Here is a 27,181-nt window from a genome sequence, read left to right as displayed (position 1 = left end):
GACAGAATGAATTGTAGCCCAGGCTTGTTACTTGCCGGCGGCTAAAGGCGTGAGAGGAAGTACCTGAATGCCAACAAAGATGACATAAACTGACCGACGCAATTATCAGCCGTATACAATTTGAAACTGTTGGCGCTTTTTTGGGCGGCTACGAATTCGGTTTCAAAAAGGCCGATGATCAAAGGGGGAATTCCTTACGTCAGACAAATCATGGAGTGATGAGTAAAATACAGTGTGATTGTGATTGAGCATGTACTATACATCGTCTGTGGCGTTAATCTGTTTTGTAATAATGCCAGCCTTACTTTCCCACCATTGACGGACAAAGAGCAGATTTGGCTCTGCATCAATGCTAGCACATTGTCGAAGCAGTAGCCTTGGATCTTCACGTAATTCTAGAGATGCATTCTTTTGGAAATAGTCAACATCTTGAGCATTCAATGTCGCTCGAATTTTTCGTAGAGGTTTGCGAGTCGAATGCGCTTCAGAACGTCTTGTTTGATTTGATACTCTTCCGGTAGCATTTGCAGATCCATTTTCCTTTCCCATCAGACATGACAGAGCTTCAACGACATCGATTGGATGATCCAAAAGATGTCCAAGCCATAATGTCCAATCTACCTCACGAAGTTTTGGCAAAGCGGATGTGAAACCCCCGATAGCAAGTGCCTCGCTTTTAAACAGCATACATCCAGATATATGCAAAGATCGTAATGACTTTAATGTCTTTTGATGTAAATTTAATGCTGAAGACCAATAGGGAGGAGGCGGTCCTAAAGACAAATGTCTCAATTCGGTCAAACCAGCACAGTCTCGTGTCCCTCCTATTGCACGTTCCAAGAATCCATTTAAACCCAGAACTCGTATCCGAGGACATAATGCCAATGCAGCTCTTAGATTTGCTGTCAAGCTTCCTAATGTAGATGCAGGACGGCGATCGATTGCTTGGACTGTGCGAGTTGAGCCTGGCTGAAGGGAATACGGGCGAGGCTGAGCCTGGATATGATCGTCTGGTCGTAATGTTTGTCCATATTGAGCAAATTCAATATCTTCAGTCTCGCTAGATTCGCTATTTTCTGAAGAATTGTTGGGATATAGTGTACGTGAAGAACCTTGAATGTGGCCAAACAGATCAACAAAGTCTAAAGTTTCTCTTCGCTGACGCCTTTGTCTGTCGTCCCTGTGTCCATTCATCGACTCGTCCTCACTTGAGTCATCTTCTGATCCATCTTCGTCATGAAAAGCAAAGGTGTTGGCAGTCGTTGCAGGGATTGCATTTGGCGGAGCATTGAATCCTTCAGGAGGTTCACCTGCTAATACCAGATGTATTGCTCCAGAACGTGCAAAGAGTGCAGGGTGTAAGAAGTGATCCATTTCATCTTCATCGGTGAGTAGATGCAAATTGCAAACATCACTGGCTCTCTTTTTGGGCTCATAGAATGGTGTTGTGCTTGCGAGATATTCATCGATGAGAGCATTTGCTGCTGAACGTGGTGAGTATCCTTTTGCACGAAGTAAGAAGAATCGTCTGATATGATTGAATCCCAGCATGGAAGCATTCGATCGTAAAAAGTCAGAGGTGGAAGAAGAGGAAAGTGTATCAGTTGAAAATTCACGCTCTCTGCTTGGAAGTGGTGCAACCGTCACATTGGAGTCACCCCAGTCCAGAGGATCCTGTCTTAGGACATCTTGATCTGCTTGTACCATGTCTGGCGATGGCAAGCCAAGGGGAGGGGTGGTTACTCCGACCCATTCCCAATGGAATTCAATCGCATATTGTACCTCTAAACATCTCAAAACCCATTCGTCAAGACCTATCCAATCTCCTGCAGCATCATAGCCCAAGCTTGACCGGTCCACGCCATACCCTCTTCCATGGGATGATTGTGAGGTATGGTGACCATGCCTTGAGTCATCTGGTACATTTGATGTGGGAGTTACATTGCCGCTATACTCCTGTCGGACTTCCACTAAGCGATCTTGATGAGAAGGAACGTTCATTGCAGCGTATTCTACACCATTCTCGACGTACACCAGATCTGTCGTAGTCTCAAAGAATATCTGAGGCTTCTCGCTCCTCTTGCTTGCTGCATTCTCAAAGCGGCTGATATGCGCCCTTGCAGCTATAGATAGATCTACATCAGAGATGACGATCGGGAGAAAGTTCAGTGTAGGCGCAGTAATGGCTCCTACCCATAAGTTGCGAACATATAGTCCCAATGATGGCCTAGTGAGCAATGTATGCGAGAATTTGATTAAATGAGACGGCTTTGAGATTGTTATCGAGCGATACAATAGCGGTATTACGAGATTGTATGCGGCTCTAGATACGAGCATGATCGAGCGTGTTGTCGCCACATCAACAGGAGATTTTGCTTTTATATCTCCATCTCTACTTTGATTGGGGTTGGTATGAATTACGCTGGTTTTGATGCATGCATGTTCGAATATCAATTTGATCAATTCCTCCGGTAGTGACGGAAAAGGTGTCTGAGTGGTGGTCATTGTGACAATGCGTTTACCTTTCCATCATGTGTTTTCTTGAGGATCTTATCAGACTGGTTGTAGTAATAACGAGTGTTATTTGTGTTGCTTATGTGTGTTTTGGCTTTTCACGCTTAAGCCACCCATGAAAATATTCCGCGGCCTGAGATGGAAATGCTTGTGCCGAATAAAAAGAGGAAATCGGCGTAGAATTGACGGCTAAAGCATAAAAGTGCATTTGCTAAAGTGAACGTGTACGTAGGCTCCTTTTTGACCCGGCTTTTTTTACTTTTCTTGAGCGGGGCCAGGAACTCCACACCATATGATACTTTACTCTATCACACCTTCCGACCGCAACTCTTTTCATTCATTACAAGGTCGGGGCAAGCTGTAGCGATCACCATCGTGGTTATGGTCAAGAAATTAAACATAAAGTAGATGGTGTAAAGCACAGCTCTTAAATATAAAGACCAAACAAAGATGCAATACGTAGGCCGATTCGTTTCATCGGTGTATAACACCATCACGCCAAACATCAATCCTGCAACTCTAAGTGGTGCAATCGATGTGATCGTTGTTGAACGTGAGGTGGAAAAAGAGGTGGACGAGGAAGATGGAAGTGGAAAAAAGAAAAAGATCAAAGTGACAGAATTAGCAAGTACTCCTTTTCATGTTCGATTCGGTAAAATGAGTGTTTTACGACCAGCAGAAAGAAAGGTCACTCTTCATCTAAATGATTCACCTGAACCACTTCCATTCGCAATGAAAGTTGGTGAAGCGGGAGAAGCATTCTTTGTCTTGGAACTAAACGACGAAGAAGCAAGGCAAGGCGTACCAGACGAATTGGTTACCAGTCCTATTCTCAGTGCAACAACAAGTCCAAACATTCCTGCTGATGATGTACTCAAAAGTAGCAATTCGGATAGCAAAATAAAGCAAAGTACAAATGATTCGCATATGGAACTGACTGAGGGTCATCAACCACCACGCAAGCTTATCGCAGAAACGTATGTCGAGCCGTTAGATTTAGGTGCTTCAAGTACTAGCTCGACAACGAAACCAGCAGATCTTCCAAAAGCTTCCTCCAGCAAGCCTGCAAAAGCAGAAGAGGCTGAACAGGACATCATTCCTACAGTCAAGACCAATGGTCAAAAAGATGCTTTGCACTATATGCTCGATATGGATGGTTATAAAATGACAGAAGATGGAGAAGAAATTGCATACGAAGAATCATCACGTTTGGCGAAAGAAGTTCCAATCTCAAAAAGGCATGGACTCCCTTTGGCAAATGGTGGAGCGTCTGCCGGACCTCGTTCAGCTCAAAGACGTGGAAGTTTTGGAGACGTAGAGGGAAAATCACTCAATGGCAGTGCTGCAGCGGAAACTTTGCAAAAGAGGAGAGGGTCTTTTTCTGTACGCATGAACGGAAGTAGCGATGATGTGATGGTACGAGATGGCGAAGCATCCCTAGAATCAGCGGCACAATCGACGACAGATACGATATCCGGTGCAAATCCTGAAATAATACAGCATACTAGCAAAGCTCTCGGAAAAGAAATTTCTGGCTGGTCAGCACCTGGATCATTACCACGTACGAGCACTGATCCCCTCTTAGATACCAAAAGTATCTCTAAAGCTAACGGAAAAGCTGAAGAAGAGAAAATTACACCTCCAAGACGTGCAATGACCAGTGTCGAGGCGATTGGACAACAGAAAACATACGCCAAAACTCTGCGTCTTACATCAGATCAACTCAAATCTCTCGACTTAAAGAAAGGAGCAAACACAATCTCGTTCAGTGTTACATCTTCTTATTCTGGTGTTGCTATGTGTACTGCACGGATATTCTTGTGGAATAGCACGCATCGAATTGTCGTTTCTGATATTGATGGAACGATCACAAAGAGTGATGCTTTGGGACATCTTTATACCATGATCGGTAGAGATTGGACGCACAGTGGAGTAGCGAAGTTGTATACGGATGTTGCTCGAAATGGTTATCGGATCATGTATCTGACTTCTCGTGCTATTGGACAAGCTGATTCTACGCGAGACTACCTACGAGGGATCAATCAAGGCAACTTTAGGCTTCCAGATGGACCGGTGATCATGAGTCCGGACCGTTTGATGGCAAGTTTACATCGTGAAGTGATTTTGCGTAAGCCTGAAGTGTTCAAAATGGCATGCTTGCGTGATATCGCCAGACTTTTTGGTGCTGATCAACGTGGTTCTGGATCCGCACAAACTGGACTTCCGCAAAAGAAAGAGAAGGAGGTTGACAGTACAGCTTCATCGAATGATAAAGATCCACTATCAATCGCTTCTGCTACATCAACAAATCAGAACAATCAGCCTACACCATTTTATGCTGGATTTGGTAATCGTATTACGGATGCTTTGAGTTATCGAAGTGTGAATATTCCCAGTTCGCGTATTTTCACAATTGACAGTAATGGTGAAGTAAAGATGGAGTTGCTGGAGCTGGCAGGATATAAATCATCTTATATTCATATGACAGATTTGGTCGATCAAATGTTTCCACCAATTACCGCCAAATCCGTTGAAGGAAATACAGGAAAGCCCGAATTCAACGATTTCAACTTTTGGCGATCGGAATTGGGAGAATTTGATCTTCCACCAGATGATGAATTAATTCATACACCCGTACCAAGTTCTCCCGTTTCGCCAGCTTTGAGCGCTCGTAGCATTCGCAGTACAAAAAGTCTTCGAAGCGTACGAGATGATGAATTTGTGGCGCCATCAAATGGAAATGCAATAGCAAACACTCATGGCAGATCCAACAGCAATGCGAACGATGATGTACAAAGTAACACTGGAAGCACGAGTAGACTTTCACGTTTTGGTTTGGGTAAGTTAGGATTGTCGAGACGTGGATCGAATCAAACGATCGCTGCACCTCCTTCTCAACAAGAAAAGCAGCGAGCGGATACCGGCAGTAATGTTTCACAATCAGGACCTCCAACGATCGCAAGTTCTCCTAGCAGTAGTAGTTTGTTGATCGGTACTTCTCCACCTTCTTCGCCTGGATCGTACGGAAGCGGTGTCACTTCTTGGACCGCTGGATGGAGAAGAAGGGCAGCTTCGCCAACCGCACAAAATCCAAGCGCAGCAGGAAACGTTCAAGCCACAAGTCCACTCGTCGGTCCTGTGATCAATGCGGAACCTGATGATTTGGACGAAGATGGGGAAGATGACGATGACGTCAGTTCATTCGGCGGAGATGAAGAAGAGGGCGATGAAGATGACGAGGAAGATGATAATGATGAAGAAGAAGGGCAAAATGGAGATCAACAAGGTCGAAGATCAGGACGCAAACGCGATAATCGTAATGATATGGGAGATGATGTGATGGACGATGATGATCCTTTACTTGCAACGGGAGAAATTCAATTCGAATGGAGAGGTTGAAATATCTGACAGCAAGAAGCTTTTGTATGTCTTTTGAGGCTATTCGTATACTTTTTATTGCATAAAGTTGTTATTTTGCTCCTGTTTCTGTGTAAAGCATATTATTCTATTGATGACAATTTGATTGAAATGAAGAACAGCATAGCAAATTAGCATGCTGAAAAGTGTATATAAAAATGCGTACATGTACAAATTCATTTTTGCGTAAGCATGCAAAGCAACAAAAAAGATTCTTTAATGATTCGACGTATGTCCGTTTCCATGATGATGTGGATTGGGCGGATGAAGGGTATTGCGTACGAATTCATAAGTTGCGAAGCTGGTTCCGATCGAAGGTGCCACTTTGAGCAAATTTGGCACGATTCCTCGATACAATCCAAACACTCCTTCAGCCTTCACAATCGTTTTGACAGCACCCCAAGCACTCTTGTCTGAATAACCCAATCTACTATCCTTCATTCCGCTCACTTGCATCCTTCTTCGTAGTACGTCTAAAGGATATGTTAGTGTTTGTGAAATACTGCCTGCCACTGCACCACAGCAAAGCTTCAAAACTGTAGAAATATTTCCATCTTCATCTGCAAGTCTTTTGCGTAAGGCTTCATATGCTGCAAAATTGATGCCAACATAAGGTGCAACGCCCAAACTTGTCGGAACGCATCCTTTATACAAAGCACGTACACCACCTTCTTCTCGGTAGACTTTTACAGTCATTGCCCATATCCCTGGCACTCGCTTCTGTCTTTCTTCGATTAGCTTTCGCAATTCTTGTCGAGTCAATTTAGGCTTGGGAGATGAGTCGGATTCGGCTGCTATGCCAGTTTTCTTTGCTTCCGCGTACATTGATGCACTGGCAATCGAAATACGTGATCGGACAAGATCCAAAGGGTAGGTGGACACCACACTTGCAATACCTGCCAGAGCTCCTGCGAACAGCCTTCTTGGCGTATCCAATTCCCCCTCCGGATCGACAAGGTATGCCTTTAAGATCTCATACGTTGAGAATTGAACAGCGCTATAAGGTGCAATACGCAAACAATTGATTCCATTTCCCCGCATATACCCTTTAAAGCCTTCTTCCTGCCACATCTTTGTTAGACCGGAAATGACGCCAGAATAAGCACCTTTTCCTGCTTTTCCACCGGCTCCTGAAGGTGTTTTTGGCTGTACTTGCATGATAATCTTTAATCGTTCTAGTGGGCTTACGACCGTTCTGCTAGCAGCACCAGCCGCTCCGCCTGCAACGAAGTAGCTGACCAAGAATGCTGTACTTAGAGCGCTTTCTTCCTCTTCTTCTGCTTCCTCTGAGCTATTCAAAAGCTCCTTCACAACTTCGGCATTGGAGGTACTAGCAGATGACGAGCTACTGCTGGCTTCACTGTTACTTGCCGCATTAACCATTTCATGAACGCGATCTCGTATTGATTCGTGTGATTCATTTTGGTTTTGATCTCTGAAATTTAGAGCACGTTTTCTCACTGATTGATGTTCATTAGCCGATCTTTGGGCTGAATCTATCTGAGAAGCAGAATCCTCTTCTGGCGTGCTACTTGTGTCTGCATTTAAAGATGACTGAATCTTTTTCCGTATATCATTTGCTTTTCCTTTTGCATCGTTTAGTAAATCGGATTGAATTGCCTCTGGGCCATTTTCATGTGCTACGATGACCATCTTGTTTGGGTTAGGTATCACTTGTTCTGTTTGTTCTTCCAGTACCTCTATCGGTGTTGCAGAACTTGCAAGACGTAATTCGCCTTGAATCTCTGGTTCTCCTTTTGTTATTGTTGCAGAACCAATAGTATTCATCGGACTTGACAGGAATATTGAAGAAGAGATGGTGGTTTGAATCTTTTCAATTTGTCATCCTATTCACTTGCATATCTTCAAATCCTATACACAAGGGTAGAATAGAGTAACCAACACTTCTTCTTGCCTTTCACCTGATGCACCCCGGTATGAGTATTGAGCGGAGGGCCGTGGTAGTGAAGTTAATGGATCGGCGATTCGGATTGAATGTGTGTGCACTAACGGAGTAAAAATGAATGAATGAATGAATGACTCTATTTCTTCTTATGATGCACCCCACTCAAGCACTTTAACCCCAAGCCCAACTTAAAGAGCTGCTGCTGCTGCTTTTGTGGAGTGTGAGAAGCTTGCTTAAAGGCGGCAGGCGTGTCTTACTGCTGCTTAATGTCTTATGTGCCTAGCAGAGTGTCGGTAATGTTTTTCGCGTTTTCTTGCTCTTCTGTATGAAAGGCTTCCAGGGTCTTAGGCTGTTTAACTTAGTGCATACCTGCCCGATTCCTCCCGGCTTAGTATGCCAAATGAAACATGCCGTATGAGGATTTGATTAGTAAGGGTAAGGCTACCTTGATGATCGACAGAGAGGGTATTTAAGGAATGAATATCAAGCATCTTTTGGCGTGGTACTAAACAATACCTACCGACCCTTCATCATAGTTTAGCTTTGTTCCTATCACTCTACAAGCATAAACAATGTTTTCCAGTATTATGAGGTAGACTCATCATGACATTGCATATACATTTGAATCAAACAATGATCCTTCTAAGCTGAACGAAACGTCATAATGAGGACTAATTGGCTCCCTCCCATTTCTTGCCCTGTTGTATGAAGGAGGTGTCAGTGTCATGTTCTCTGTATCTCAATTTTATAGTCCCGTATCCTTGATCTTCGGTAATCTCTTCCCACCATTTTAACCTTACTTCACAGCTGACTGTCTCCCCACACAAACACAATTCTATCCTTCAAAGATACTCACATGTGCAGCATTCCAAATACCTCCAACAACACCAATTGTACCAAGTGCTGACAATCCAAGGAGAGCGCCCATATAAAGACGAGAGCGAGGCAAGCGTTGATAAACGGGTCTAGTGTCTGATTGCAAAGCACGTTGACGTTGAGGGACAGTGTTTCTGAAAAGTAGCAAAGAGGATGAGGGTGTTAGCGTCGTCCTGATGTACAGTAAATTGGAGATAGCGATTGTCGAGAATTTCATTCGAGCAGACATGGACGTAACGCATACACTTCGCCTGGATGACAGGCTTATATGAATATGTGTCCTGTACAAGTTTTCGTTGTCTTGAAAGAGATATAACGAGCTATTGTTACGCTTGGACGGCTTCCAGCACTTTGAACGAACAGGCAAGAGAGGACATTGATCCTACCTAGACCTCCGTTCCTCTGAAGCGATTCTTCAGAACGCCAGGAAAGGCTCTCATCATCGATGCCGAACTCATTCCTTGTCCCACACACCTATTTTGAGAGAAAGACTATACTGCTGAAAGCCGCGACGAGAATGAAAATCTCCATTTGTCTAGCTCCGAATATCGAAGATTCGCTTTGGTTGGGATGGTCTTTCTTTTCGTACTATTGCGTTCGAGTGTCGATAGATCGAATGGAATAAATGTATTGTATGACTGCTACTTACTGTCTGTTAACGAGAGAATCCATCTTGTCTGAATAGTATGATGTGATGATGGTGACAGCAAATCAGTGCGATGATCAAAATTGTCTCTTGCCTTACGCGTATAACATGAGCAACACCCAATAAGAACGGGCGGGCGCGTGGGCTGTACAAGATATTGCGCCTAAACAATACTGTGAAAATCGGAGAATCTTCCAAAGTTCACGTGATACACTAATGGATCATTCTCATAAAAGATGGATTTTGATATCTATAGTATTGCAATTGATGTCATCTATTTACGATTACATGTCCTAAGCATTTCCATTGAAAGAAAGTGAGTGATGGTGTGTGTGTGTGTGTGTAGTACAATTTATCCCATAAAAGCATTTTCATCCAATTCCACTCCAAATTCATCTTTTGCCAATTGTCTCATTCCCTGTTCTAAATCATCTTCAAATCCGCCTGTTTGAGCGTTCCATGTCTTACGTGCTTGTTTGCTAAACGGTCCATGGGTGATATTTGCTTGGAGTAGGTTCCAAGACCATTTCAATCCACGCCATAACGAACTTCCTACGAAAACACCATCCAACAAGAGCAACGTTGTTCTGAATGTTAAGAAGGAGATACGTGTTGATACCCAAACCTTAGATCGTTCCATAACAGTTGATTGCTGTTGCTGTTGTCCACGTGGTCTGAAAATGCTCAAAAAAGTTGGTGAATCGCTTGTCAACAAAGCCGAGGCTGCATGTCTGGCCAAAATGTTGATCCGATTGACGGGAGAATGCAAAACTTGATTGTTTGCTTGCACAATTCTCATACTTCTTCCTACAAAAATTAATTCTTTCGGTACAAGTTCAACGCTTACCAAGAAATTTTTAATCATTTCTTTTTGTTTATTGTAATTTGGTTGACCGTTGTTCTTCTTGCGCTCTTCTTCTTCCTTTTCACGTTCTTCGTCTGATTTTGGTTTTCGCCATGGTCTCATCAACGTTGCAGATGCAAACAATTCCGCACTCTGTTTACCCATTCCCCATTCTGTAGTGATGCGTTCTAGTGTTCCAATATCCACTTCAAAGATTGCTTTCCATAGTTCTGCATATTGACGTCTGAATGTCTCAGAGATGGAAACGTACAGTCCGTGATCGATCAGTACGACTTGATGCTGTCCTTTCTTGCCATTAGGGTGCCTTCTGACGAGCACATTGCCTGCATGTCCATCACACTGAACAAAACCATGTTGGAAGATTTGACTGGCAAAAACTTCACAAACACTCCTTGCAACTTCCTTCACATTCAAACCCATATTTCGCATCCCTTTCTCATCTGTCATTCTAGTGGCACCTTGAATGAATTCCATGGTCAAGATACGAGAAGTTGAAAGTTCATCTACACACCATGGCACGTAGCATGTATCGCGAATTATCTTTTGTGGATCATTGGCAATGTTTCTTCTTGCTTTCTTTCCATTCTCCAATTCTGCCAAAAAGTCTGTCTCCCGCTCGATCTGTTCACTAATGTATCCACCAAAGTAGGCCAACGGCAGATCAAAAACGTTTGAATAAAAGTGCAAAAGGATTCTGAACGACAACAGATCCCAATATGCTTGCGATCGAATACTTGGCCTTTGCACTTTTACAGCAACCGTTTCTCCCGTCGATTTCAAAGTTGCCTTATGCACTTGTGCAACACTGGCAGCCGCAATAGGTTGATCGTCAAAGGAAGAGTATACCTCATCTATTGGTTTGCCCAACTCTTTCTCCACTACTGCACGAACAGCAGCCGTCGACATATGTTCAGCATCATCAAACATCTTTGCCAAAGCATGATAAGGTTTTGGTAAAACTGCTGCTTGAACGCCGATCGCTTGACCTAATTTGATATACAATCCACCATTTTGTTCGCATACCTTTAGCAATCGTTTCGCACATCGTTCATGTAACTCTTCGGCTGATTTTGCATCGCCACTCTTGAAGTTGAACTTATAGTCCAATGCAATCGCTGCACCTGCAATACCCGTTCGAAGATTTCTTTGTAAGACCGAAGCATTTAGGTGTGTATCAACTTCGTATGTCACTAATCCTGCTATTCCCAACAGTCCCAGAACGGTAAGCGGCCTTATTCTTCTCCTATTTTTTTGAGGTTTTGGAGCATCTCTATTCAAGGCAGCGGAAGAGGGTTGGGATGGCCTAGGTGTTGATCCTTGCAAAGTAGAATTGAAGCGCACCTGACGCACGATGGATCGATTTATGTTGCCATTCTGGAACAAGGAATGACAGCGGCTTGTTTCTCCTATGCGGAGAGCAAGATGTCGCATTCCTGGGTATACCTGTTGAGTCAAGGGAAGAGGTGATGACGAGAAAGAGAAGGGTTGAAGCATAACACATGTTTGATAAGATAATCTTTTGCATGAACACTTTTCTGATTGCTTGTCAAGCTTTTTAATTGGGTGGAGGCATGTAATTTAAGTAAGCGCGCCTAAGCGGTGCCTACCATCCTCCCCAACGCGATAACAATGCATTTATCCAAAGGATATTCATTCATTCATTCTTCAGATATATACATGCTATGCTATGGAAGGAAGACTAGAACAGCTTGAATTCTGTCAATCGTGCCCTCTTTCCAGAAGGTAATGTGAATGACAGACGAACATTACTGGTATCCAAAGAAGTCCATTGAGCATGCGTGATACCATTAGCTAGCGGTTTAATTTGTTGAACGTTCGGGATTGCAGTCCAAGGACCTTGATTGCTCGTACTCGTTTCGATTGTGTATGAATCAGGTGCAGCAAATGTATTGTCATCTGCGAACCATGCAATTTCAGCACGTGAAATGGTCCGATTTGATGCTGCTGACCCGTCACTATTCCCTAATTCGATAGCATACCATTGATTCGCATTCGTGTCGGATTCCCATCCGTTCGCTAATTCACTCGTGAACCATACTCTGCCATCGATCGCATCGTGAATTTTGGTCGTGTCATTTGCATTCGAAGAAGCAGATCCGCGTGGATAAGCGGAAGACTCTTGCAATTGAATTGAGATTGCACTCGGACGATCGATCGGTAACAGATCCTTCGGTGCATAATCAACAATTATACGTTGAAGGGTTGCAGAGGCTGCAACTTGCTGCCCATCACGCTCAATCACCAATCCCTTGGTACCGTAATGTGATCCATCGCGATCATACTGAACAGCAATATTGCTACCGTGATACGGTACTTCTTCTGCACGGAACCAACTTGGACCGCTATTTTGATCGACCAAAGGATTAATTTCGAGTTTATCATCTGAACGTGGTCGAATACCCACAAGACCACCCAAAACAATATCCACAAAACCAGAATGGAAATAATGCGGTGATCGATCCAATCCAACAATCGCTCCACCTTTATCGGGATTATAATCTTCTTCCAAATTTGGCTTTCCGTTGGAATCGTAGTGTAAATCAACATATTGACTTAAAAGTCTGTTAAATTGTGAAATATTCAGATCGCCTTTGTTGTTATAATGATCAAGTACGTTTGACATGCCCAATAAAACTTGCGTCGTTTGGAATGGCCAAACGGGTCCGTTCCATTGGCATTCTGGCCGAGAGCTATTGACAACGTCATACCTATACTGCTGCATATAGTGTTCATAAGAAGGTTCATTGGTCCGCATTCCGTATTGACCACCCAAAAGATTTGCATCTAAGACGTGTGACCAACTAGCAGCATAAACTGAGGTATCATCGGGTAGGTCGAACATGAATGGGACGTATCCCACCAATTCTCTACCTCGAATAAAGTCAAAATATTTCACGTAATCATTATTTACCTGAAATCGGTCGATGAAATGCTCAAACGTTGAATTCCATAAATTTGTTTGTGTTTGGTTCTTGAGTATGTTTGCTCTTCGTTCATATGTCTCCGCTGAGTTTTCATCGCTTGTTAATCTTGCTAATTGTGCAATCGCTTTGAAATTAGCATACATGTACGAATTAATCGAAGGTCTAAAGCTAGTTCCGCCAGTGAATCCTCCTGTTCCTCCGCTTGCATCGATTGAAGAGATGGTAAATTCGGTAGCATCTGCAATAGGTTCGATATAGTACAACCCTTTTGACATATCAAAATGATCGTTCCATTGATCATAAACAGTTTTTATTTGATCAAGGTATTGTGTGGCAGCTTGTGAATCATGATCAACCAAATAAACATTCCAAACTGAATCTGCCATATAATCACTAAAATGACGATCGTTCCCTTTTCTTTCGCCAAACATATGGTTGATATAATCGTGTGTAAAGCGCCTGTCTCTACACCAACGACCTTCATTTAAGTGGAAACCGGTAGCGTCATTCAAGCTTGCCCAAGGTGAGAGTTGCCAAGATACATCATCTGCGAATTCAGTGGTGATGAATCCATAATCATTACCCAGATCACGTTGATGAGCTCGAAATATTTGCCATCGATAATAATAAATTTCGTTTAATTTTTCATCAGAAGAATCAAAGAATGGGATTCGATTTGAATACCATTCTGCGTCATTTCCATAGTGTTGTTGCAAGATTGCATTTGTGTCTAGGGATCTCTTGATTACCGGCCCGGCCTTCACTTGATCAAGCGCGAAGGCTATGATAAATGACCAGTTTGCTAATTGATGGAACATGCTGGCTAATTGGTATATCCTCTCAATATCTCAATATCACCCGAATATGATCTTCTTATATGCTCTTTGATGATGTTCGGTCATCTCTTGTTCGATATTTTATGTTTGCCAAGAAATTGTTTAGCGCGGATCGGAGAAAATATGGAGAAATGAAGTGAAGTGCTTAAAGTGCAACAGATTACCGATGCTAACGTCGGATAAATGTCAAAAGCAAAGAGCAAGTAAATGCAATCATTCTCACACCATCATTTCGAATATAGTACATCGATTGCTTGTTCATATAGGATTGGCTTATACTTCATCTTGCATCCAACGCTTTGACATTCTATTGACTGTAAGCTTTTTAGTGTGGAGAAGCATTAAGAATATTCGCGCTCGGCCAATTCAGGAACAGACGGGCTACTTTTATATGCATTTGATGCTGAGTCTTACTTGGTTGAGCAAGGAGAGCCTCTCTCGGCTTTCCCTACTTGAAGCTGGCTTTAACTCATCATCCATCAACCTCTAGAGCATCAATCTATTGCAAAGATGCTAGGAATCGGCATCTCCATACGACTGATCAAACAAAATGCAAACGCATTCAAAAAGATCAATTTCATCTTTTATGGTACAATCTTGTTAGGGATGTTTACGGTATATCTTAAACCATCTTTGCATACATACATTGTTGATTTGATTGAAAAGGATCTACAGTCTACTTCAGTAGGCAGATACGTGGCTAGAATGTACGATGAAGGACATCTATACAGAGCTGCAGCATCTACATTTGCAGTCAACGTGTTAGTAGGCTCACTGCTTACAGTCACACTGCCTTCTTTCATCATACCTTATTCAGGTCTAGGATTGATCTTATACCGTACCTTCCTGTGGGGCTGTTTCATTGCGCCTCCGGAAAAGAAAGCAATGATTGAAGCAATTCCACATTTCATCACTTTGATCATCGAAGGTCAAGCATACGTCGTTGCTGCACTGCCTGTCTTGTTGCATGGTCGTCAATCAAAGGTGCTCTATCAAACGGGAGGCGTAAAAGCTTGGCTCCGAGATGGATTGGGCTTGCATGCTCGTGCACTACCATTAGTATGTGCTATCCTCTTCTTTGCTGGAATTTGGGAGGCTTATGAAGTCATTCATCTTTTACCGCCTTCGGCAAAAAAGTACGGTCATTGATCATCTCTTTTCAGCATCGCCTCTAATTGTACGACCACTCTCAATTGTATCACCACTCATATTCAATACATATCTAGCACACCATCACAGTGGTTCATTTGCCATATTCTGCGTTTGGCTGTGTCGATCTCTTAGCTGTGCATGCAATCATACATCAACTGCTGTGTTGATGGCAACATCCTGTTAGATTACAGTCCCACGAAATGGGCCTGGGCTGTCGCGGAGCATGAAGTGGCGAATCAGCATCGCATTGGCTGAAAGGGGCTGAGGTCAGCTGTTCCATAAAAGTGCAAAAGGTATCATGCAATGCTATGAAGGATATTGAGAATGGCAGAAGATGCAACTCTTCTCTTTTCAGCTTCCTGTAAGAATAAAAGGTATATAAGCCGCCTTAAATTGTGCATCTAGTACTATCTTTGCCAACAGCCTCTTGCGGTGTTATCTGTTCATCCATGTCCACAATGTCTTATCTCAGCAAGCATGTGCTCTTGCTTGCCTTTCTTGCCATTGCATACGTCTGCTTCACGAATGCTAGTCCTATCGTTCAACCAAACGATGTGACGCCAACAGCACCACCACCACCTGCTCCTGCCAAAACAGAATGCAGTTGTGCCAAGAAACCGTTAACTGATCCAACGACGGCCACAAGTACATCACCATTACCAGACAAGACTGATAAAACAATCAAAACAGACAAGTATCACATTTATGTAGAACCAATCGGAAATGGTAAAGAAGCAATCATTATTCCGGCTGAAGTTATGCATGGTGATCGCCACAAAGATGTTGGTACAACAACAAGTCCAAGTGCTGCTCTGATTGCTGCAAAGAAACAAGCTATTCTTAATCAATCAAAAACCACTTATCCTGATGACGGTGATTGGGACACAGATCTCCCGCGTGATCATTATCGCCCGCACTTCACCCGTTTCAACGATCGTTCAAGTAACTACTTGTAAAGGTGTTTGCGATTTTCCACTTCACGGTGTGATCCTCTTATCTATTCTTTGGATGACTTTGGGCTGGTCCCATGTAGCATCGCCTCATCCACACTTGCTGTCACTTTCATATACTTAATGACATTCCTCATGATATAAGCAAGAGCAGAGTTTACAAAATTGTAGAACGATTTTTATCCACGGCAGCATTATAAATTAGCCAGATCGTGTCAAAATCAATTCTGTATTTTGACTTGTTGAGAGTGGTATTTCGTATGCTCCCAAGAATGTCTTTGTTCCTGAAGGTGCATTGTAGGTTGCAGACCCACCAGCCGGCATTTCCACACGCAAGTATGCATTTTGAGTAGATTGATCGTTTGAAGAACAAAGCTCTACCTTAATTTGACTGTTATCTTGTGAATCAAATGAAACGCTACAGATGAAACCTGCATCCAAAGTCAAATATGCACCATGAGAAGCGATGAACACTCTTTGACGTAACGTATCGGTTGGTTTTGCGGTAATTGAGGAACCTTGTTGTGTGACCTCAGCCCTAAAGCCACGCCAGCCGCCCAAAGATGCTTCATTGATCACATAAGCACCCGTACTGAACAAATGACCAAACATTCCCAAAGCTGAATCACCTGACCATGCATCCCACTGCATCGCATCTGGCCATAAATGGAAACCTGTTGAAGGGGCGCCAGATGGTTGAATACCAGTCAATGAACCTTCTAAGCCAGCATAAGCACATTGTAACAAGAATACGTCTTTTGGATTCCTTCTGAAAGCATCCAATAATGGAATCGCACTCAAGGCTGATTCATAATGATGTCCCATACGTTCAAATCTCGCCAAGCTTGCAGAGTACAAGAAATCCCAATAACGTCTATTGTCACCACCATAAGCCCAATGAGCGATTAAACCTTGAATCGCAGTAAGGGTTGCAATCGTATAATCAGCTTTTTCAAAATCTCCATAATGACGTAACCAGGTATACACTTCTTCTTGACCGGTAGAATCCCATGGAAATTCACTGCCAAAAGGATTATTCTCTGAACTCCAATTTTGTTCCCTTGCGTGCATCTTTTGGTCAACGGCATTTGCTTGTTCAGTCCATCCTTCACGTTGCAAATCCAACAAAACGGCTTCAAACATACTACCTTCCATCAAACCGAATCGGGTATAATAGCTTACATCAAATTCTGAAGTTTTGTTGAACATTGCCATGATGGTATTGTATGCGCCGTCAAGATAATACTCCCATGAACCGGTTGTCAGATCTTGATGATAACGAGCGGTACGGTACAAAGACCACCAAGCGATACAAACATGGGGATAGTCGTACGCACGATCGACTTTATGTGCTTCATCATGACCCCAAGTACCGGCGTGATTGACTGAAGAGGAATAATACGGTGCTGCATTGGCATCGTTTGCATCATAATAAAACAATGATTTCCGTACATTTGATGCGTTTGCTCCATCACGGTACTGTAATTGTCCATAAATCGTTCTATTCAAAAATTGTTCAAGTTTTGCTACTTCGTCTTTGACGGGATACGATTGTTGTTTCGTAAACACTCCCATGTACGCACTACCTCCTTCGTCACCTTGACCAGCAATCCATGCTGAATTTGCATCAAGAACGATTTCTTGTTTGATATGATCGTATGTCATCACTCCATATCGACCGAAATAATCATCTTCGCGGGTATAGTATGCGTCTGATGTCATCACACTACCATAACCGGACATTGTATCCGAAGGACTTTTAATGATGTAGGCCTGCACTGTTTCCACCAGGCCGTCAGCAAAAGTCAAGGTGATCCGAGCTCTTCCGAATGCATTCTCAGCTGGCTTTAAGGTCAAGGTTTGAACACCGTTATTCTTGCCTTTTTCTTGAACAGTTACAGCGTTGGCAGGAGAAATTTCTGAAACGGTGGCATCACTGCCATACTGTACGAGTAAGTCATTTGTATCTCCACCTTGACGGAGAACCATTGAGGGAACACCTGTAATAACGGGAACATTGTGAGATTGCAAACAAGATTGAATGCCTCTCGGTCCATCGTTCGACAAGAAGAAACGAAGGGCAAAAATACGACTAGTACCACTTTTTACCGTGATTGAAGTTGGATCGACCCAATCATCTCCACGTTGAACGCCATTATTCTTTGCGCTATTCTCGTCATCAGATGTAAATCCTGCCGTAGCAACCATCCATCGATAATGACCTTCGTTTGTGAAAGTGACGGCAGTGTTATCTGTATACAATGTAGGATTTCCACCATTTTGAGAACGAATATTCCTCCATTGTACTAAAGGTGTTCTGGTGGATTGGTCATTCATTGCTGCTACCAACAGCGATGGTGAGGCGCCGTTGACTCGATTTACTTGAACATATCCACCATCGGAGTGAATTGCAGGATCAGACACGACGCAACTACTGTACGTATCATCAATTGACAGGCCTGACCAATTATTGTAGTATGCCTGTGCAAAGCCGACTCCTCCCAACTCAACATCTTTTCCTCCGCTTGCTGTGACGTTGAAAGTCAAGACCAAGGTATCATCATTCAAGCCAGACCATGTTCTTTGAACGGTAAAAGGTAAAGTTGATTGATTAACATTTACGCCAAGTGCTAGAGAAGGTGTTAAATCAGCACTTGCAAACGTATTTGCAGGAGCAGGATTTATCGGAACGACTGCAGATCTATCCAAAGCTGAGCTAACGTCATTCCAAGTATTGTCTCCTGTTATCCTCCACCGCAAGTCAATGTCACCGATATGATAAAATCCTGGCGTTGCGCGATCGTTCAATAAAGGTGATGCTAAAAATTGAAAAGGTGAAGAAGTTTTGCTTTCCAAGCTTGTTAGAACTTGATTGGATGTGCTCAAATTGAATGTAAAAGCAGATCCAATAGTAAACGTTGACTGGCCTTTGTCTAGTATTGATCCACTACCTGCTGCAATGGCTTTATTGCTTGCCATTGCAGCCATGGCAATGATCGACCAAAGCCAACCGTTAGAGAACATCATACTGACTACAAAATTATGTTGAATAGGGGCGGTTCCGAAGAAGATATGAAATTACATGATTCATTTATATGCTCCTCTCATTATTAATCTTCCCCACCATGACAACATACGCTAAACAAACACATGGCTTGGCCAACTCTTAGCGTCGGAAATCTGCAGCAAAAGTCGTTTGCCTGTAAAAGGGCAAATCCCAAAAGGAAATCTCTTGATGAAACCCATGCGGTATCAACGGAATAACCTCTTAGTAACGGGATTACTACAGGCCCTCCGCCAAAGATGATTGTGCCTGAAAGTACAAAGATGCCAAGAGACTGCAAATTGTACCATTACGAACAACGGCGATCGAAAATGCTAATTGTGTTGAACCTGGTCCGGGTAAAGCATTTCCTAATGTGAACAAATCAATAAAAGTTGTTTCATCAAGCCATTTTTTTGATTCAACAAATCTTCTCTTTAGAATGATTACGTGTACGCCCGGTCCACCAAATGATGTAAGTCCCAACGTATAAAAAGCTTTTATCGTCTCCATAACTCGATGAATGAAGCTACGATGGGTGCTAGTGTTTTGATCGCTGCTCTCTGATGATGTTTCAATAGGCAAAACTGATGATCTAGATGAAATTGACCAATTTATGATTCTAGCTTCGTCTCCATTTTGCCACGATCGCCTTTCCACATCCGCTATGTCACCTGTAGAAGAGTGGATAGGATTGACAAAATGCCCAAATGGACAGATCCTATAGACGAACTGGCCATTTGAGTGACATGATGATGAGAGAGAGTGACAGAAGTTTAATTTTCTCCGCATCGATTTCGTCATTTTAGCGTGAAATGCAAAACGTCAAACCAGCATAAACAAGAGCATTGATAATACTAAAAATACACAATTAAAGCAGTAAAATACAAGAATGCATTGCATGTCCAAAATCTAATACGTGTATCTGAAATTTGTATTTTGTCTGTCGGTAAGATCATGATTGACTGTTTCTTCAAGCTTGGCTTCCTTTTCACCGTTGCTGTCATCTTGAACGACGGATTGACCATACATTCGATCTCTTCTACGGTTTTCATTGGCTAAATAAAGTGCTTGTATGATAGCAAGAGCCATTGTTGCACACATACAACCAATAACGATTTGGAATGTAGTCGGATAATGATCCTTCTTCTCTGTTGAAATCAAAATGTAACTTGAAGCGATATTCCCGCAATTGTATCCTAAAAAGATTGCAGCACTTGCGATTGCTTGTTTCGTACTTCCAGCAATATTGGCAGTACAACTGCCCATCATCATCACAAACGGAGCACCAAAGATCGGAATAAGATAATATCCTGCAAGTGGGATCGCTTTGTGATCCCAATTGCCACGCCAACACATCGCACATCCGATAATCACAGGCCAACAGCTCACGATCAACAAAGCAGTACGAGCATATGGCACACGATTAACCCATTTACGTGTAGCCAAAAAGGCAAACGTCCAGATTCCAATTGCCGTTGTTGCACCGCCCGGGGTCAATAAGATTGTCGCTCTTAATGAAGTGAAACCGATCGATTTGACCAACAAAGGTCCAAAAACGGTCACTGCACCATTACTGACATAAATCGATGTTGCCAACAAGAAGATGATGTATATTTGGGGGTCACGTAAACCTTCTTTGGCTTGTTGCCAATCCCATGAAGATCCTGCTCGTTCATTACCAGTCATATTGCGTCGCACTTTTGTATCAATAGCCTCGCGTTGTTCTTGACTGAATTTGTTGAAGCCTGGGATAGGTACCAAAGGCGAACGAAGAGGTGATGGCGGCAAAAAGATCAAGAGTAAAAAGCCGAATAAGATTGTGAATGCGCCTGGAACGAGAAACATGAGCTTCCAATCGGCCAAAGATGTGTTCGCTTTACCCAAAGCATTGTTGATCAAACCACTAACGATGCTAAACAGACCAACGGCTGACCACCAAATACCTAAACGTAAAGGTTGTTCTGCTTTGGTATACCACATTCTCGTGATTGCCACAAAGCCAGGCGATACTGAAGCTTCGATGAAACCTAGGAATATTCTTTGTGCGTATAGACCTCTCCAATCGCCAACAATGCACGTCAGCATCACGATCACACCCCATACGATCACCATGAAGCCCAAGAAGAAGTGTAATTTACCTTTCCATCTTTGTACAAGGATGCTCATTGGGATTGCTCCGGCTAAATATCCGTAATAGAAACATGCAGAAGCTTGACTATACCGATACGTCTTTCCATCAGGATCGATCAAATCCAAATCTGTCAAGATGCCAAACAATGTTGCCGATCCCAAGATTGCTTTATCGTAGTATTGCATGCCGAAAGCGATTGTCAAAAGAGGCATTAATAGGATATCGGTTCTGAATGCGATCCATCTTGATACCGAAGGCGATGACTCAACGATTGATGAGTGCGGCATTTGTTCTGATTTGCCGCCTTTCTCTATTGCACCTTCGTAATCGTTCTCGTTTGAATGAATTGATCCATTCTCATCACGATGAGATTGTACTACAGACATACTGTTGACAGTTTCTCAATATTCAGCTTGTGATGGTGGGGAAAGTGTATTGATCATTTTTCTTTATCTCAAATTTATCTAATAAAAATGGAATTTCTGTACCTGATTCGAATTTGAATTTCGATTTATACTTTTTTTTAATCAATTTGACGCGTGCAGCCAATCAATCAATCAATCGATAACATCTGCACACGCAGGCAGATTCTAGAACTTCTTTAATGTCATGCAGGCCCGAGTCTCAAAGTCACAAGCCACAAGGCGATCAAATTATCAAGTAAAAACGTGTTGAAGCCCGCGCAAGAGACCAGAAAGAGAGCGACATAGAATCAACCCTTGACCCTAAAAGTATGATTCCCCGATTCACATCAATGTCACGAGAAGATCTTTAGGAAATCTTTATCCGATGTATTTTACTCAATGGTCATCTTAAAGAAGGAATGATCATTCTTACACACTAAGGAAGAACCTTTACGCCCCGCACGAACCGATGACGGAATAATTAAAATGTTAATTTAACAAAGGGGAAGCAAACGTTCTCTTCAGCTTGCTGTCAGTGTCAGGCCATTCGATGTTCAATCCTCTTTCTTGCATGAGCACGGGCTGTTTCATTAATACACACACGTAAGCAAAGCCAAGTCAGTCGGCAAATGGCGGGAAATTGGCCGCGGCGCCTTTTGAGTGTCCTTGCTGCTGCTGCTCTATTGATCAAAGACCCACAAACAAGGCAACAAGTTTACTCTAATGTCCTTTTCAGTACGCAAAGTGTGATTATGCATTAAGTCAACGAGCGGGGATCGAAATTGATAATTAAATTGATCCAGGGCGTAGGGAGAGTCTAAGATGGATGCATTTCACCAGTGTTTACCCTTAAGTCCGGCAATTCACTTCTTGCAGTCCATACACTAGACCCTTTTCTGGTCCCCGTCCCATGGCTCGAGCACGCCGATCAATTGAATGAATGACCTTGGATCTTATATAACAAGATCATCTTAAAGGTAAAACGTTTCTTCCCTTCTTTTTTTATTTCAACTTGTCATTGACAGCATTGATTGAAAAGGTCACCATTGCAACTTTTATCATTTTATCATTTCATCAACTTGCCTCCACATCCTCCATCTTCTATTCATTCAACTGCTGAGCACAATCACTTGCTGGCAACTTAAGCCATCAACTAACCGCATTCAGAGACCAATAATAGTCAAATTGCTTTGATAGGATTCTTTGTCTCAAAATGGCACCTGCTGTCACCACAACGACGCCTGCAGCTGCTGCTGCAGTGTCAACGTCACCAATTCAATCCAAATCTGTCAACAACGGTAAAAAACAAGCATCTTTACCTTTGATCGACTTGTATTCCGGTTCAGATGCTTCTTTTGCAATCACTGATGAAGCATTGCGCAAGGATATCATTGCAGGTTTACGTGGAGTTGAGACTTACATCGTTCCTGGAAGTGTGACAAATAAGGAAGATCGTAAATTCGCTTTTCGTCGTACACTTCCAACAACCATTCTTTACAGTGAAAAAGGTTTATTGCTTTATGATAAATTGGTCGAAGCACCGGAATATTACCTTTGGAATGCAGAAAGTGATATTTTGAGTCGTTATGCCGATGAGATCGTTCATCGTGCTTTTGGTCTCAACGCTCCTTCTCCAAATAAAGAAGAACACAAAGAAGAAAAACAAGATCAATCCCATCAAAATGAAACTTTCCCACATCAAAATAACGGCAAAAGTGATGCGAAAGAAAAATGGGGTGACGATCGTGTAGGCATTCATAACGGAGGCGTGAATGGCGAAGAAGGCATGGACGGTGAACGAGCCGTAGGTGTTGCATCAATGGTCGAATTAGGAGCAGGTTCATTACGCAAAACTGTCCATCTGATCCGTGCTTTGCAGAATTTACCTCCTGCAGGCCGGACGGATGGACCAAATGTTGAATATTATGCATTAGATTTGGATAAAGCAGAATTACAAAGAACATTAGAAGAACTTCATCAACAAGAAGCAAAACAAATTGATGCAGAAAAATGGAGCGTTATGAACGGCAAAGTTGGCATCAATGGAATGTGGGCAACGTATGATCAAGGTTTGGATTTCATCGGTAAAGGAGGTTTAGGTCGTTATAAACAAGCCAATGATAATGAAGGCAAACGATGCCTCTTATGGCTCGGTTCGAGTATCGGAAACTTTGATCGAAGAGGTGCTGCAGAATTCCTTGAACGTGCTGCAAAGACCTCGTTGCGTTCAGGCGATACGATGTTGGTGTCAATCGATCGTCGTAATGAACCTGAAGCCGTAGCAAAGGCATATAATGATGCAGCAGGCTTGACCCGCGATTTCATCATCCAAGGTTTGCATCATGCCGACAAGATCTTGGGCGGCGGCGTTCTCGATCCTTCCAAATTTGAGTATTACGATCGTTATAATGCCGTTGAAGGTCGACATGAATCTTATTATCGTGCTTTGGAAACAGTCACGCTTCACATCCCCGGCGAAAATGAACCAATTGAAATCGAACAAGGCGAATTAATTCACACTGAAAGCTCATACAAGTATAACGAACGTGAAGCTTTGGATATCTTTGATTATGCTGGCTTGCGTATCATTAATCGTTGGTCTGATTCAAAAGACCGTTATGATATTTATCTTGTAGAAAGACCCGCCTTTCACTTTACAAGTACTCGCTTGATGACCGGATCTCGCAAGGATATCGATCAAGGCTTAAGTGCTGCCGAAGCGCATGGTATTCGCGGCAGTTGGGAGTTTGACTCTGATGCAGGTGCAGGTAGCAATGGAATCAAAGAACCTTTTGTACATGCAACTTGGGGTATGCCATCCCTCAAAGAATGGGATGATCTCTGGGCAGCTTGGGACACGGTTACATTAACAATGATTCCAGAATCAATGTTGCACGAAAAGCCGATCGATTTACGTCATATTTGCTTGTTCTATTTGGGACACATTCCTGCTTTCCTTGATATTCTCATCTCTCGCACTCTCCAAGAGCCTCATACAAATCAGCGTTTCTCTGATATCTTTGAACGTGGAATCGATCCACATATGGACGACGAAACACAATGCAATCCTCACAGTGTCGTTCCTACACAAAAAGAAGATTGGCCAGAATTGCAAGAATTGAACGAATACAAAGGCAAAGTGGCAGATCGAGTCAAGAATCTGTATGCAGACTTTGCTTCCGGTAAACGTCAATTGAACCGTCGTCTTGCTCGTCTTTTCTGGCTCACGTTAGAGCACAAAGCATTGCATTTGGAAACATTGTTGTACATGCTTCTTCAAAGCCCTAACACGCAACCACCAAAAGGATTCATTGCTCCTGATTGGGAATTACTCGCACGTCATTGGGATGAAGCAGATCTTCGTCAAGATGGCGAAAAGGCACGTGAACGTTTGCTCAACTTCAAGCCTGACACAGTTGTTTTGGGTCACGATGATGACGATACGTTGGATTTCGATTATGTTGCCAACCGTCCAAGTGATGATACAACAGATTTGAATGCGCAATTGGGTGATCCTGAATTTGGTTGGGATAACGAAAATCCACGCCGTGAAGTCAAGACGGGTGCGTTTAGTATCATGGCTGCACCGATCAACAACGAGCAATATCTTCGTTTCTTAAAAGAGACAAAGAGTGACGATTATCCAAGTTCATGGATTGTGGAAGGAGATGATACGGCTAAACTTCAAGTACGTACCTTTTACGGTCCTGTTGCTTTGCATGTTGCTCGTTTGTGGCCTTGTCAAGCATCTGGAACGCAATTGGAAAATTATGCGAAATGGAAAGGAGGTAGATTGCCTACTCAAGCTGAATTACGTCGGTTCCTTGACGCAAACGATGGTCCAAATGTGACCGACCGCCCAGGCAGTAATGTTGGTTTCCGTAACTGGCATCCGATCCCGCCACAATTACCGCGACCGGATCATGATGGAACACCGTTAGCCGGCCATAACGGAGGTGTTTGGGAATGGACAAGTTCAACGTTGGAAAAGTATGAAGGATATAAACAAAGTATTTTATATCCTGGTTATTCTTCTGATTTCTTTGACGGTAAACATTATGTTGTTTTAGGAGGTAGTTATGTTACCACGCCTTCTATTGCCGGTCGTCGTACGGTAAGCAATTGGTATCAGAAACCTTATCCTTTTGTATTTGCAGGTGGAAGAGTTGTTTATGATAACAAGACTACTGCCAAACGTGCTCGAACGCCTTCACCACATTTAGCACCTTTGAATTAGGTTATCTCTATTAGCTATCTATTTCTTAGTCTTTTATACTGTATATGTACTTTTCTGTCTATTCTTGCCTCTCCTCAGAACAAGAAAAAAAACCAATGAATCCTGTTTATAACCCCACTTCACGTTGACATATATTAATTTTAGATTGACGCATGATCAAGGTACTCGATAATGAATGCAAACGGAAATAGCGGTGTATGCATGAACGTCAATGCAAGCAAATGTTAACCTATTGCATGCTTGCTAGATGTTAACAAAGATTGAACTTTTGATTAATTTCCGCTTAAGAATGATCGTCGGACCGTAGAAAGCCGTTCCCACCCCCTTTTTATTCCTGGGCGGCGTTGTGCACTGCACCTTCTGACCCACACAATTAACAACAGCAAGCAGCATCTTCGCGTCTTTTGTTTGATTAAGCTTTTTTTTTAAGAAGAAAGAGAAGAAAAAGGTTTTCTCCTCTGTTTTAGCGTATTTTTTATTTTTTGAAATGCTGGGTTTCAAACAAAAGACGCCCATTAGAAAAAGAGCTCAAGTGCCTGATCATCTTATGCCCTACGCGCTGCGTGCGCACACTTTTGTGTGTTCCAATCAAAACGTAATCTACGCTAGTGTTGTTTGATTGAATTGCACGAGAGAGTTCCCCGTGCAACAAACAGCTTTTATACCGACACGAATTGCGTTGTTATCACACCTTACACGCTGGGCCGGTACCGTGTTTTACAGTTGTACTGTATTTTTTAGCGTATACAACAAAGACATGTGCATCTTGTCTGTGTAGTGAATTAAGTGTGTGTGCATACGTTCATATACTCAATCAAGCCAAACAAAAGCTAAAGAAAGAACAGCAAACACTCTCAAAACGCTCACTTTTCCGCACGAAAGAAAGAAAGGAAAAAGACTTTCTTATTCTTCATCATCATCATCCTTTCTTCATACCCATCAAACGGAGGAAAGGCATCCTTTTCACTTGATCAATACCGGATACCCACATTAATACAACAAAACGCCCTGCTGGAGAATTGTATATCATCAAATTATCTCAGGCGCAATTTCTCACTTCAACGCCAAGCACGCCTTTCTTTGGCTTCTTTCAATCGACGGTCGCCTTCTTATACCTCTTCCGTTTCCGATCGTGCCCGTTTCTGTTATATACCCGACTTACAAGCCTAATTAGAAGCAGGATCAATTCTCATTATTTGATCGATCAGAAAAGTCTTTTGATTCCTCTTGGTTCTCGAATAATTCTTCATACTATC

At 42.7% G+C, this 27,181-nt stretch overlaps 10 protein-coding genes across 10 annotated transcripts; 4 read left to right on the top strand and 6 right to left on the bottom strand.

Moving 5' to 3' along the window:
- Window positions 1–95: 95 nt before the first annotated feature.
- Window positions 96–2,615, bottom strand: FA14DRAFT_169743 (uncharacterized protein). Its single transcript, XM_025500228.1, has one exon. It carries the CDS (start codon window positions 2,503–2,505, stop codon window positions 256–258), a length of 2,250 nt encoding a protein of 749 aa, XP_025357098.1. The 5' UTR covers window positions 2,506–2,615; the 3' UTR covers window positions 96–255.
- A 115-nt stretch (window positions 2,616–2,730) lies between these two features.
- FA14DRAFT_7013 (LNS2-domain-containing protein) lies at window positions 2,731–6,030 on the top strand. The gene has a single exon (XM_025502718.1). The coding sequence runs from the start codon at window positions 2,965–2,967 to the stop codon at window positions 5,911–5,913; it is 2,949 nt and encodes a 982-aa protein (XP_025357097.1). The 5' UTR covers window positions 2,731–2,964; the 3' UTR covers window positions 5,914–6,030.
- Window positions 6,031–6,198: 168 nt separating this feature from the next.
- Window positions 6,199–7,191, bottom strand: FA14DRAFT_111837 (mitochondrial carrier; the record flags this gene model as incomplete). The annotated part of the gene is made up of 1 exon (XM_025495959.1): window positions 6,199–7,191. A coding segment is annotated over one exon (993 nt), but the record flags the coding sequence as incomplete, so codon positions are not given.
- Window positions 7,192–9,604: 2,413 nt separating this feature from the next.
- FA14DRAFT_159157 (ABC1-domain-containing protein) lies at window positions 9,605–11,719 on the bottom strand (the record flags this gene model as incomplete). The annotated part of the gene is made up of 1 exon (XM_025498083.1): window positions 9,605–11,719. A coding segment is annotated over one exon (2,008 nt), but the record flags the coding sequence as incomplete, so codon positions are not given.
- Window positions 11,720–11,867: 148 nt separating this feature from the next.
- FA14DRAFT_186970 (glycogen debranching enzyme) lies at window positions 11,868–14,216 on the bottom strand. The gene has a single exon (XM_025501552.1). It carries the CDS (start codon window positions 13,985–13,987, stop codon window positions 11,924–11,926), a length of 2,064 nt encoding a protein of 687 aa, XP_025357094.1. The 5' UTR covers window positions 13,988–14,216; the 3' UTR covers window positions 11,868–11,923.
- A 218-nt stretch (window positions 14,217–14,434) lies between these two features.
- FA14DRAFT_159156 (uncharacterized protein) lies at window positions 14,435–15,486 on the top strand. The gene has a single exon (XM_025498082.1). It carries the CDS (start codon window positions 14,516–14,518, stop codon window positions 15,152–15,154), a length of 639 nt encoding a protein of 212 aa, XP_025357093.1. The 5' UTR covers window positions 14,435–14,515; the 3' UTR covers window positions 15,155–15,486.
- On the top strand, window positions 15,381–16,232 carry FA14DRAFT_6984 (uncharacterized protein). The gene has a single exon (XM_025502716.1). The coding sequence runs from the start codon at window positions 15,607–15,609 to the stop codon at window positions 16,111–16,113; it is 507 nt and encodes a 168-aa protein (XP_025357092.1). The 5' UTR covers window positions 15,381–15,606; the 3' UTR covers window positions 16,114–16,232.
- Window positions 16,233–16,247: 15 nt separating this feature from the next.
- Window positions 16,248–19,131, bottom strand: FA14DRAFT_169736 (uncharacterized protein; the record flags this gene model as incomplete). Its single annotated transcript, XM_025500227.1, has 1 exon — window positions 16,248–19,131. One exon carries the CDS (start codon window positions 19,129–19,131, stop codon window positions 16,309–16,311), a length of 2,823 nt encoding a protein of 940 aa, XP_025357091.1. The 3' UTR covers window positions 16,248–16,308.
- Window positions 19,132–19,983: 852 nt separating this feature from the next.
- On the bottom strand, window positions 19,984–21,758 carry FA14DRAFT_159155 (MFS general substrate transporter). The gene has a single exon (XM_025498081.1). The coding sequence runs from the start codon at window positions 21,668–21,670 to the stop codon at window positions 20,063–20,065; it is 1,608 nt and encodes a 535-aa protein (XP_025357090.1). The 5' UTR covers window positions 21,671–21,758; the 3' UTR covers window positions 19,984–20,062.
- A 931-nt stretch (window positions 21,759–22,689) lies between these two features.
- On the top strand, window positions 22,690–26,049 carry FA14DRAFT_169734 (uncharacterized protein). Its single transcript, XM_025500226.1, has one exon. It carries the CDS (start codon window positions 22,902–22,904, stop codon window positions 25,923–25,925), a length of 3,024 nt encoding a protein of 1,007 aa, XP_025357089.1. The 5' UTR covers window positions 22,690–22,901; the 3' UTR covers window positions 25,926–26,049.
- The last annotated feature ends 1,132 nt before the right edge of the window (window positions 26,050–27,181 follow it).

Source organism: Meira miltonrushii (genome assembly GCF_003144205.1).
Source record: "Meira miltonrushii strain MCA 3882 unplaced genomic scaffold FA14scaffold_1, whole genome shotgun sequence".
In the NCBI taxonomy this organism is placed as follows: Eukaryota; Fungi; Basidiomycota; class Exobasidiomycetes; order Exobasidiales; family Brachybasidiaceae; genus Meira; species Meira miltonrushii.
The sequence above is the reverse complement of the archived record's forward strand: the minus strand, read 5'-3'. Positions and strand labels throughout refer to the sequence as shown.